A 13,695-nucleotide genomic window follows, 5' to 3' on the forward strand; every position below is an offset into this window, starting at 1 on the left:
GGAAGTACTTCCTATTCTATTCAGGTTGATTTGCTCTATATCTGTTCTTGTCAACACTACCAAATTTTCTAAATATAAATCTTTCTTACCATTCAAAGTCTTATTTAGATCTTCCCTAAGAGGCCCTAGGTAGATGACAAGATTGGCCACCTTTGCAAACATTGTCATGTGTTTACTCCAAAATGGCCGATTACCTATTGAATCATTTTAGCTTATCTCTATCACAAATCTCCCCCATTCTATACCATTTCCAAGTTTGTATATTTGGTGGAATACCAAAATTTTTCAGTGTTAATTTGTGGCCACTGAACACAGAAATACATATGTGGGTTTATATATATGTGCTTACTTACACATTTTGTTTATATATGTCGTTACAGTCCTCATAGTCTAGTAAAATTTTTACTCAGTAGCAGAACAACTCTAACCCTGATCCATCCAAAAGTTCCAGAGTATTGGAGGGTAAAAATTCAGATGGTTCAAAAGTATAAAAAACATTTTAATCTGGTCTTTTCAAGCTTCTGGGTTTGTGATTTCTCATCCATAAGAACTCTCACAGCAGCTGGATTAGTTTCTTAGATTCAGAGGAATTCCACCCTATGTTCATAGATAATCCTAGGAGGCAAAGTATTCGAGGATTTTTCCTTTTTCAAAGTAAGCCAGTATTGCAAATGCATTCTGTTCCTTAGAAAACTTTTTGAATCATCTCAGATGCAGCATATTTTTCTCTCTTGCCTCACTGGTACATATTTTATGCAGCATAAATTGGAGTATTTTAACATCCCCTATATGATGAGTTTATTGTGCATTGGTGATAGTAAGATCAATAACAGAGTTATGGGGAACAATGGCATGTAAGATTCAGAAGCAACACATTACTTAAAGCAATTCACCAACCTGCAGGTACAAAAGAAGAGCCAACAACTTCAGTTGGAGAAGAGAAAAATCCAGATTCAGAGATGGTCTTAAAAGTAGGACAGACCAGGGGCGCCTGGGTGGCTCAGCCGGTTAAGCGTCCCACTTCGGCTCAGGTCATGATCTCATGGTCTGTGAGTTCGAGCCCCGAGTCGGGCTCTGTGCTGACAGCTCAGAGCCTGGAGCCTGCTTTAGATTCTGTGTCTCCCTCTCTCTCTGACCCTCCCCCATTCATGCTCTGTCTCTCTCTGTCTCAAGAATAAACATTAAAAAAAAAAAAAAAAAAAAAAAGTAGGACAGATCCTATCTACGTCTCCAAACTCTGTGCCTCTACCTCACTCTTCTTAGGCCATATTTACCTATTTCTTTTCCTTAAATGCCTACGACTTTTCCTGGCTCAGAGCCTTTGTATTTTGTTCCCTCTGCTGAACATGTATCACCTGTCTCCTCCTCATTCCTATTTCAGTCTGAATATCACATCCTCACAGAGACCATTCCTGAGCATCCAAACTAAAGTCTTCACCCCCATTCCCAAGTCAGTCTCTATCACATTACTATTTTATTTACCCTACTGCATTTTATCACTACCTAAAATTCCTATTTATTATCTCTCTCCACTCAGATGCAAGATTTATGAAGTCAGGAAACTGTCTATATTTTTCTCAGCTGAATCCCCATATTTCTAGCATTTTACCTGATTCATAACAAATGTATATTAATGAACTGGTTACCTCAAATTATTTCAGTACAAACTAAATTGTAGTAATAATGCAGTTTTCTTTACTAAAAAACTTCATATTAAAGAACCAGAAGGCAGTATGATTTGGTAAAAAAAAACAAAAACAAAAACAAAACAGAGAACCACCTTCATTCCCCCAAAAAAATCTAATACAAATTTTATTTTACTAATTAAAAAAAGTTATTTTCTTTTCTTGAAAATAAACTTATGATAGATTAATTTTCAAGGTTGTATATTCTTTAAATGAAATAAACACTGACACATTTGTACATACACAGAATTTTTATTATTTTAGGAGAAAAAGAACACTCTAAAGTGCCAAATCTCATGTAAATCAGATAACTTAGTAAATATAATGGTGAAAAAAATCAAAAGGGAAAACATTAATTAATTTCTTAGAGCAAGAACATATCTTAATCTTCATGTAAGAAAACAATCACTAAAATATAAAAGGAAAGGAAATCTCTTTTGTAGAAGAATATATTTCAAAGTTCCACTTATTGATTTCATTTAAAAAATTCTATTCTAAACACATGAGTAGTCTCACTCTTACCAACATGTATGGTTTTCAATGGTAGAAGAGGGATTTAGACTACTCATTCACACTGAGACAAAGTGACAGCATTTCTGTTGCAAAGCAGTATTGCTCACTTACACTAACAGTGGAAGATGGAGAAAATAGATTTCTGAATTCAATTTTTAGCAGCAGAATCTGTCTACTGATAAAAATTCACACAAAAATAGGTCTGAAGGTTAGTTGTTCCCAAGTAACACAAGCAGTAACCAAACACTGCCAATTTGTAGGAGGCTGTGGAAAAAACATTTGAAAATACTCTATGTTCAATATTAGCTTTGTGTTACTTTCTACTAAAGATATTCAGTGGGCATATTCTAAATTAGGGCTTCCTATAGATCAAAATTAACATGTGTAATATGAAGCTAACAGTATAGTGTCAACATGTCTTGAGATGTTCTAGCCAATTTTTTGCTATAAATACGTGGAAGAAGTCAGTTGGAAAATAACTGTATGCACATCCAAAATGAATATTTCTAAAAGAAATCTTCATGTACCAGATATCTACATAATGACAAGTGTTACACACATCGTGGGACTACAATAAACACTTAATGGTTGGCTGACTGACTAGTTTTATATACCATTTAAGAAAACCTGGGTAATTCAGATGCAAAAAATACATATGTACACAGATCTTTCTGTAATAACAATCTACCAACATATATGCTGCATGTCATAGTTAAAGTTCTATTACCAAACTAGCATATGTAGTATCTACAATTAAAATTAAGTTTTAAGTAAAAAGCTCCTGCTACTTCTACAAGAGAATGTACTTTGGGGTTTCTTCAAGAGTTAGTTCTCATATATAAAAAAGTTTAATGTTAATGAACAATACTTGTCACTTAAAAATTTGAGACCATATAGAAATTTACAGAAAAGTTAAGGTTCATATAGTTGGAGGAAAAAATAAAATAAACTGGATTATGACTTTGAATACATTTATGATCAAAATTAACACACACACACACGCACCCACACACAAATCAAAACACAGCAGGACCTGCAAAAAATTTTTGTATTGATCTTTTTGAACCATGAGAAACAATGAATTAGTCTTGCTTTTAATAAGACTTTCAGGAAATGAAAATAATTTAATTATGAAATATCGACTTGATAATGAACATATCAGTATCTACTGGTAAATTAACTGTGTTATCCAAAAAGGTTGACAGATTCTAACCAGTAGAAACAAGATATTTAATTCATTAATGAATTATACAACTATTTTAAGCATACAAATAATCTCTGGTTTTATACCCACTACATTTCAGAAATCTGTAAACTGTGAGGCATTCAATGTGTTTAATGTGGCAGAAAGTCATATTAAATGTTTCTCATTATTTTATTCTATTCAGTCCTTTTCCCATTAAGCATGCAAACACGGTCATAACCATCTTTGGTTTCACTTCTACGAGGTCATCAGGTAAGGCATATATCCGGGCACCAATCTTTCGAGCAACTGAAATGGCATATCTTCAAACGACAAGAAAAATATCTTAGTATTTGTTATCTACTATGTTCTCACTTAATATATGTTAATAAAAGAATGAAATATTTTGATAAGATTAACTTTACAAGAATGTTAAGTTTGAAAGTCTTTAATCATATTCCCCATTTAAGTTGTACTTAAAAATGTTATAAAGACATAGTAACCTTGTGTGTAAGGATTTAAGAAATTAAAGAGCCACTGTGTTAAACCATAAAAGGCAGGGCGCCTGGGTGGATCAGTTGGATCAGTGCCCAAATCTTGATTTCGGCTCAGGTCACAATCCCAGGATCATGGGATTGAGCCCCAACATCAGGGTCCATGATGAGCGCAAAGCCTGCTTGGGATTCTCTCTCTCCCTTGGCCCCTGTCCCTCTACCCGCCCCCCTCTCTCAAACTAATAACTAACTAAATAAACAAACACACAAGCCAACCAACCAACCATAAAAGGCTTACTTAGCATTGTTTAGCTTGTCCTCTTCAGATAAGTCTTCTCTCTTGATCATTTCTTGACGAACTGCATTTGGTGCGATGGCATCTATTAAGTCTAGGACAGGTAAGCTTGTGCTGATAGATTTGTCCTAGAAAATAAAGAATTGATGAACATTCATAAACATCTTACTTTTAATTTTCATAAATGGCAGACCAGGTCATAACCATATAATTGAGAGCAACATAAATTTTCTTGATACTGAACGTTCGGCTTTTCTGCAAACAGCACACATCATAAACCATTTAAAATATGCTTTTCCTTTAGTCTTTACAGAGCTTACATGTAGAGTTGTCACCATATCCAAATAAGGCTTGCAGATGTGACAGTTCCTAAAGTATGCTAACTACAGTATCCATTCTGCAAAAAATAAACAACTTTTGAAAGGGAATAGGAGATGAATTTTAAATTAATAGTTTTGCAAGTTCTAGTAATATATATGTCTTAGACCATGAATTCCTAAGTCTTCACTTAAAATTCAGAAACAAAACTGAAAATAGTCTGGAAAGGAACTAACATTTACAAAGGCATTATTCTTGTTGCTTTACATGTTCAGCTTGTTTAATTCTCCTAACAGCCTGATAATAAAGAAATTATAATCTCTCTTAGAGAGGAATTAAATGTAGTTCACAGAGCTCAAGTGACTTGTTTACACAACCAGTAAGTACAAAACCAATAACCGAACCCATGACTGTCTGACTCTAATGCCCAAGATTCTCTCCATTTTTGAAGTTACCTCCAAGGTGAACTAAAAATGAACAACTGAATTCTAGTGGATAGATTACTGCAGTTCAAATCAGAAATCCTGGTCAATTGATTTTACCACTTACCAGTACTTGAAAAAAAAATTACTTGTTCTGTGTCTCAGCTTGAATAGTGGCCACTGTTGCTTGCTTACCCAGAATTTACTCATTCCTTACTACTTTCTCCATCCTAACAGAACCCACATCCATACCTCCCTCACATGGACATGTGCTTCAAGGAAAGCTGACCCAATCCACAGCTCCAAGGGTGATCCTGAATTAGTCTAGGCCATGCATTCTGGGGGTAGGGTAATAAACTTACTCTTTTTTATGGATAAAGCATAAAGTGTATAAACATACAGTAATATCTATGGCATTAAAATTTCATGGGGAGGAGTATTTAGGAAGAAAACGTCTAAAAAGACTCCTTAGATTAACAAAAACACTAGTCTGAACCAAATAGAGTAATCTCATCTTATTAGCACAGTGATTTAATTTGGGCCTAATTTAATTTAATGTGAGGCCCTTGCTATTTTCTGGAAGAGCTATGGAAAACCAGAAACCTTCCTCTTGGATGTGAATGAGAGGATGAAACCTTTGTCACAACCAGCAGTTATCCTATAACCAAGTGGAAAACCAGCTTTGGGTGAAATTGGCACTGTAAATGGCAAAGCAGAGATGGACAAAAACCTCAGTCCTACATGAAATTCTTCAAATACTGGCTCAACCAACCCTGAAATCTACGATACCTCTGGAGTTCTGCTACTCTGTACCTTTCCTTTTGGTTTAAACCACTTTAAATTGGGTTTCTGTTACCTGAAGTCAAAAGCAAGCACCGTTGCTTGCTAGGTGTTTGCTAGGCAGCATCCTAATCGCCGCCAAGAGACTGTCACAGGATTCTTGGGACTATTAATATAAGTGAAAGCATCTACTATAGTTCCTAGACAAATTAATAAATTTTTTGAAAAAAAACAATTTGAAGCCATGTGAAGAAGGCTACTTTTTTGGGCCCTGATCTATGAGCCACTACATTTATTAATTTTAGAAAAATTTATATTGTTTACTTTCAGGAATGTTCTGTTTTGTGAAACAGATTTTTTTTGGGGGGGAATAGAAGTAGAGGGGTAAAAATAATTAGGGTCCTTAAATCTATTTGATGCTGGTAATCTGGATCTGTTTTTTTTGGCATCTTCCTTATTTCTGAAAATTTTTCCTATTTTTGCCTCAATGTGTGGTCTGCAGGCCACCTACATGAAAACCACCTGACACGCTGTTAAAAGCACAAATTTATTCCTATACTCAAATTAATGAGTCAGGTTATCTGTGGATGGGGTTAGGAATCTACATTTTTAATACGATTTCTAGATGACTCTAATGTACACCATTATTCTTCCTAAAATTAAACTTAACATTTATGTCATTATATAATAAATTTTAATTTTCTGTGTACTTCCTTTTCATATAATATTTCTATGATGATTCAAAAACAGACAATTGGTTAAGTGTGCTGTATTTTGATTAGTTATTTACATATGTGTGAGGTTTTTTGTAAGATTGGGGAAAATTATTTTGTTCTTTTGTTTTTTCAGCTTCATTGAAGTATAATTACCAAATAAAATTGTAAGACATTTAAAGTGTACATCCTGAATATTTGATATACCTATATGTTGTGAAAGGATTACTCCCATTAGTTAATTAACACATCCATCACCTACATATATGTGTGTGTGTGTGTGTATTTTTTTTTGTAAAAACATTTAATTTCTATTCTAGCAAATTTCAATTATACTATATAGTGTTAACTATAGTCACCATGTAATACATAAGATCCTCAGACTTTACTCATAGCTGAAAGTATATAATATTTTGTGGTATTTTATTTTATTTTATTTTTTATTTTATTTTGTGGTATTTTAAACATTTCTTCACTTAGATGTAAGGAAACAATGTTTTCATCTATTTCCTTATGGGAAAAACTTTATTGAATTGAATGAAAGATTTAAGTTTCAAGGGTTATATTGGATCCCTTATCTTCCTATTTCCAAGAAAACAGGCCTATCTTTCAACTCTTCTGATCTGTGTATTATCAGTAAAAGACATTTTACTTTTGCAAAGGGGACAGGGCCTATAGTAAAATCCTCAGTTTAGCATATACATTTTCATCATCTTTCCTTAAGTTATTATAAATAAATTACATAAGCAAAAATGTCTAGACTCTCAAAGACAGCCTAGAGTTTGGCTTGATTTTCAAGATAATGAATTGTATCTTAATGTGATACACATTACTATTAGAACATTGCATGTCATTGTTCTTTCTGTCATTATTGAAAATAGAAGTGCAAACACAGTGATGTGGCAGCCAGAGTTCTCGAAATAACTCAACAGGAAACTCTCCACATATGATGCCCTTTATATATTGCCATACCAGTAGTGTAGTAAACCCTTTTACTGAGCCCTTAATATGTACCAGGTATTGTTGAGCTCTTTATATTCGTTAACTTATTTAGTCTGACACAAACTCAGAAGATAGGTATTATTAATATCTCCATTTTAAATATGGGGAAACTGAGGAATAGAGAAATTAATAACCTGCCCACAGTCACAAAGACACTGAATGGTGAGCCAGAAGTAAATTCAATTTTATTCATCAAGAGGTGTAGTCCAGCTGTTAGTATAAACTACTAAGGTTTTTACAAAACACATGCCCTCTCATGTTCTCCTTACTCCCCTGGTTTTTATAGTATTGCTGACACCCCACACAGTGATTCCTGTTTTCTTATTTGCTTTCTTTACTGAACAGTGAGCACTTTGAGGGCATTATGTAGTCACAGTGACTAGCAAAGCACCTACTACAGGGTAAGCTTTGAATATTTATGAGATGAATGAGCAGTGTGTTACACAACTAATAAGTATCTGAGCTGAAGTCAAATCCAGGGTCATACAACTCTAAAGCCTGGCTTTCAACCTGCAGTTAGATCTGGAAATGAAATCCAGCTTTTCTGCTCAATAGTTGTATGACCGTGGGCAAGTTGTTTAACTTTTCTAAAGTTCTCCTTTTTGCTTATAGAATTATTGAGAGAATTAAAAGAAACTGTGTAAAGTGCTTAGCATGGTGACATAGAGCACTCAATGGTAATTATGATTATTGTTATGGCTGATATTCCACTTACTTATCTTCTTTTATTTGTATTTTATTTTAATTCCAGTGTAGTTTGACACAGTGTTATATTAGTTTCAGGTGTGCAATATAGTGATTCAATAATTCCACATATTACTCAGTGTTCATACACTTCCTTATCTTCCTGCTGAGGGAAAATTACTTTGCAACTGAAAAGGGTAAATTTGTCTTTTCTAAAATTTCTCAGTATAGCGCTGCCTTGATTATAATTAATAGATTCTTACGAGTACCATTTATGGTAGCCTTCAAATATAATGTCTTCTACAGTTGGAAAAAAAAAAAAAAGCCTCCCCACCCCAACTATTTTTTAGCATTTGCTGCCACATTTCTTAACTACAGTCTCTTTAAAGGTTTTATTATTGAGCATCTACTAAATAAATGCCAAGCACATTTGCATTATGTTTCTGTTACCTCGGATCTAAGTACAACTCTCAAGTTTGCCTTTCTCTGTGAGTTCTCTCCCTTAAAGGATCTGTGTACTCACATTTTTCAACTATCTCTTCTATTCAACTGATCACCAAGTCTGTATTCCCAGTTTTAATATTTCCTTTCATCCAGCTTATTTCCTGAACATTACTTCAAATTCAACAAGCTTAAAATTGAACTCATCACCTTTTCCAGAAAGCAACTGTACCTCCTGACATTCCCGTTTGTTACTGTTATCTGTTTCTCAATTACCCAGGCCTAAAACATCAAGTTTTAACTCCTCTCTCTCCTGTGCTTCCTTAAATCAAGAAGCCAAATCCTACCTGTTCTTTTGCAATAGATAACAAATAGCAAATAACTATCTATTCTTAACATTCCCAGTGCCCACCCTCAACTCCAATCAGATTTTTATCATTTCACACCTGCTTCAGCTTCTTAGGCATTGTCCTAGCATTTACACCTTTCTTAGTCTAATCCATCCTGCCCACCACATTCAGAAGAGTATTTCTAAAAACAGTCACTTTTCTTACATTAGTCCTTATACCAGTACACTTTTATTAAGGCCAGACTCCCCCACAATCTTGACTCAGACTATATCCAGCACTACTCCCTTAGGAACTATCCTCTCCAGCCAAACTATTTCTCCTAACCTTTGAGTTGCCTTTGTTCAAGATGGACCTTCTTCTAGCTTGTTATGAAAATGCCAATTATGAAAATTTTGTTCTTCAAATAAATGGTGAATACTATGAGGGACAAATTAATTTCTTATATTCTGTATCTTTTTCTTTACCTATAAATGTTACTTAATAGTAAAAGCTTAATAAGTATTTGTTTCTAAATATTTTATTATTGTATTTGATTTAATTATATACATGCTTATTTTTCATCAACTAATGTACAATGTGTAAAATTTCATTACAACAACTTTGATAACTATCAATTAGAGAATTTTATACGTCCCCTTTCCTGTTTTACATTTTTAAGTTGTAATTTATGCCTAAAATATATAAAAACATATCATGGACTGAAAATTCTTGTGTTTTTTTTTTTAACAAGCAACAACAAAAACTCAAAGTCATTAGTTCCTTCCAAGATGGCAAAAAGAGAAACACACTTGAATTAGGACTCAGGTAACATCTCTGACTTATTCTAGTTGTCATGTTAAAATCCCTTTGGGGCTCACTATTTAGTAAAGATTGAATTTATCAATTTCTGAAATTTTTTCTGCTCTAAAATGTTGTTAAGCATATAGAACAAAGCCAAAGAAAAAATTAAAGATGGATAGATAACTCTTAGGAGAGCTTAGGGTTTCATCTGTTTGCACTCTTAATCACTAAAAAAAAATTTGCTGATTTTTCACATATTTTTCACATAATAAAAGCACAAACACAAGGCTCACTGAATGAATGTATACAAGCAGACATGCTTAGTTGTAGCTAACATCACCTTGCATGCAAAAGTGAAACACAATGGAAATGCATGAAAATTAGTGGGTATATATGTACAGATTACGTTTTAAGTGCTTTATGAATCATCCACAAATGCTCAAAAGTGAGTGTTAAGTGCCATTATGAAGCCAGATGACAAGATATTTTTTTTCCTACCAGTTTTCTCAATTCCCACTTGAATCGGTTTGGCTGGCTCTGTTATGCCTTGGAAATGATGTCAATACAATTCTGAGACTGCTGCTAGGGAGCACAAAACATTATAGGTCCTATATAAACAATGGTTTTTTTATCTTTCTTTTTCATTTGACAATTGGGTTTTTTGGCTCTATTCTATTTTTTTAAGATTAGATGACCAGAGTTGATAATATTAATCTGCATTTATACTCAATAGAACAACCAGTCAAAAATATAAGAGTTCAAACTATACTTTTGCTTTACACATGCCAAATAACTAGCAGGCCTAAGTTCATAAATTGTGTTTCTGAGATATAATGTTAATGTAATTCTGAATCTAAACCAATGTAATTTCTAATAAAAATTCCTTCCTACACTTACTTTCTTACAAAAACAAAATTTTAAATAGCTTTTGATTACCTTGAAGCTGGAAATAGAAGTATGTTTTTTTGCACTTTTAAGCGTCTGATTGACCCATTTAATAATAATTTCATCATTTACTTTTTCACCTTCTCCAAGATCTGACAACACATTCAATGTATACCTATAACAGAAAAGATGTACATTTGACAGGGAAAGGGGAGAGAAAAGAGGTGAAATTTGCTCTCACATCATTTATATCAACATTTAAATATTTAAGAAACATTTTGGTTCTAATAAATATTTCTAATTTTACTCTGCTATTTGCACTTAGTCACATTCTAAAGTTACAAAGCTCAGTAATCAGAAACAAAAACTACCATATGGTATTTTTAAAAAACCCCTAACAAAGCAGTTTTTAAGAGGAATTAATAAAAGTGATTAGTTTTAGAGACTGACCCACTTAAAAAAATTTTTTTTTAATTTATTTATTTTTGAGAGAGAGAGAGAGAGAAACAGAGCTTAAGTGGGGCAGGGGCATGAAGAGAGAGAGGCACAGAAACCAAAGCAGGCTCCAAACTCTGAGCTGTCAGCACAGAGCCCAACGTGGGACTCGAACCCACAGACTGCAAAATCATGAACTGAGACGAAGTCACACACTTAACTGACTGAGCCACCCAGGCACCCCTAGATTGACCCACTTTTATTTCATTTTATTTATTAAAAAAAAACTTTTTAATGTTTATTTTTGAGAGAGAGAGAAAGAGACAGAACATGATGGGGGGAGGGACAGAGAGAGAGGGAGACACAAAAACGGAAGCAGGCTTGAGGCTCTGAGCTGTCAGCACAGAGCCCGAGGTGGGGCTCGAGCCCACAAACCGTGAAATCATGACCTGAGCCACAGTTGCACATTTAACAGATGGAACCATACAGGCGCTCCTAGACTGAACCACTTTTAAACAAAATATATTATCAACAGTAAGTCATTTAAAAATATATTTTGCATTGTATATTTCTTGTTTGTTACTCTTTTTTAAAATGTTTATTTATTTTTGAGAGAAAGAGAGCATGCAAACATGCAGAGGGGGAGAGGGGTAGAAGGAGAGGTAGAGAGAGAATCCCAAGTGGGCTCTAGGCTGTTAGTACGGAGCCCAGTGCAGGGCTGGATCTCATGAACCAGGACATCATGACCTGAACCGAAATCAAGAGTCAGCTGCTTAACCGCCTGGGCCACCCACTTAATTGACTGAACCACCCAGGCCCCCCTGTTTTTTATTCTTCAAAAATAGATAAAACACTAGTTCATATGACTTGTTGAAGGAAAAAGTGTTGCTATAAACATATCAGCTTTTACCTTCTCATCAGCTGCCATACCAATGCCAGAGTAAGTGTTGCATTCCCTTCATTTAGGTCCTGCCCAGCAATGCCAACCAAGGAGAATTTAGCCTTATTCTTCCCAAGCTCCACTGCATAGTTACAGTTTTCGATCTACAAATAATAAGTAAAAGTTTTAGTATAAAAACGGGTTTTAAAACTATATCTCTTGAATATGCTAGCCTTGTTCAGTTATCTGAAAAATAATTATGAAGATATCTTTAATTTATATGACAGAATATCATTTCATAATAACACTGAAATTAAGGAAATAATTATTATTCCCATTTTATAACTATTCCCATTTTATAGCTGAAGATATCAGAGCTCTGAGGAGTATGCATTTTTTTAAAATACAAGGAGACAATAATTTTCAATTCTTTCTTTTTCCTAGTAATCATACTATAGATTTAGTCTACGTAATAAGAAATGTATGCTGTAGAAATGCACAGAATTAAAAAGAAATTGGATAGATTCCTAATTTGTAGAAAATAGCATCAAAGTCCTGATTATGTAACAGTGTGAACAGGAGGGAGAAAAACCAACATATTTGCCACTGATACCTGTTTCATCGGGAGAATTTTCTAGCAAATTATAATAATAATCACTTAGGTGTAAAATGTGTTTCAATGAAGGGCCGTCTGTTTTATAGTTAGTTTGACCAAAATTCTTAAGGGAAATGATGGGGAGAAGGGTGCTCAGGGTTACTAGAGGCCTAACATGTTGATTCGACCACAATGAAAGGGTACCTGGAAATGGATGTTACCATTAGGGAAAAGATGTGTTCTATTTTTTGGCAACAGTTGATTCCAAATTGGCAAAACCTCTAAGATCTGGAGAGGTACCAACTAGAGAAAGAGTAAGAAATGCAGCTTTCCTATGTTTATGGTACTACTAAAGACTCTTAAAATGGATCTGCTCTCTGAGGATGTAAATATAGAAAGTTAAGAGCACTGGGCCAAGAACTGAGCCTTGGAAATTCCAGAGGTGTCAGGCTAACACATGAAGAACCTGTGAGAGGTAAGAATAAACACAAAGAAAGCAAGAAAAAATTGGAGAGTGCAGTTTCATGGAGTTAAGGGGAGAAATGATTACCAAGCACTTCAAATGCTTTAGAAACATGAATCTTAGATCATTGGGAAAATGAGAAAAATTACACAATAGGATACAGGGTTCCAAGTGAAAAGAAATACTGAAGAAATAATGAAAAAAGACTATTTAAGTGGCACAACTTTATGAACTTTACAAATGAAGTAAAGTGATGTCTGCTGATGAATGCCCAAAGTCTATAAAATTAGACTCTGTGAGACTGTTAAAAACTGAGAACAAACTGAGGGTTGATGGGGGGTGGGAGGGAGGGGAGGGTGGGTGATGGGTATTGAGGAGGGCACCTTTTGGGATGAGCACTGGGTGTTGTATGGAAACCAATTTGACAATAAATTTCATATATTAAAAAAATAATAATAAAATAAAAAAATAAAAGTAAAAAAAAATTAGACTCTGTGATACTTTGTTGGGTAGGTACTCCTTCATTTTTTAAACATTTTAAATTTATTACAGGTGTTATGTTTCATTCTATAAGTAGCTAGTATATGGTGAAAGGAAGAATTTTACATAATCACTTGTGACGTCGCATATTTAAAATTCCAGATAAAATGAGTAGTTTGTTTTCCTGTTATATTTTGCATCTGCTTACTCCTAAAGAAACTAGAAAAAGAACAAACATCATAGTTAATAGAAAGAATGAAAATAACCAATTTGACAATAAATTTCATATATTAAAAA

General features: G+C 34.0%; 1 protein-coding gene across 1 annotated transcript in view; it reads right to left on the reverse strand.

Moving 5' to 3' along the window:
- Positions 1–1,603: 1,603 nt before the first annotated feature.
- Positions 1,604–13,695, reverse strand: part of PLS1 (plastin 1) — a 103,016-nt gene continuing 90,924 nt past the window's right edge. The window contains exons 13-16 of the mRNA XM_049628716.1: positions 11,891–12,024; positions 10,597–10,720; positions 4,174–4,298; positions 1,604–3,704 (exon numbers count right to left, since the gene is read on the reverse strand). Coding sequence (XP_049484673.1) covers positions 3,569–3,704; positions 4,174–4,298; positions 10,597–10,720; positions 11,891–12,024 — 519 coding nt within the window. The 3' untranslated portion in view covers positions 1,604–3,568. The remainder of the gene's footprint in view (positions 3,705–4,173; positions 4,299–10,596; positions 10,721–11,890; positions 12,025–13,695) is intronic.

Source organism: Panthera uncia, chromosome C2 (genome assembly GCF_023721935.1).
Source record: "Panthera uncia isolate 11264 chromosome C2, Puncia_PCG_1.0, whole genome shotgun sequence".
In the NCBI taxonomy this organism is placed as follows: domain Eukaryota; kingdom Metazoa; phylum Chordata; class Mammalia; order Carnivora; family Felidae; genus Panthera; species Panthera uncia.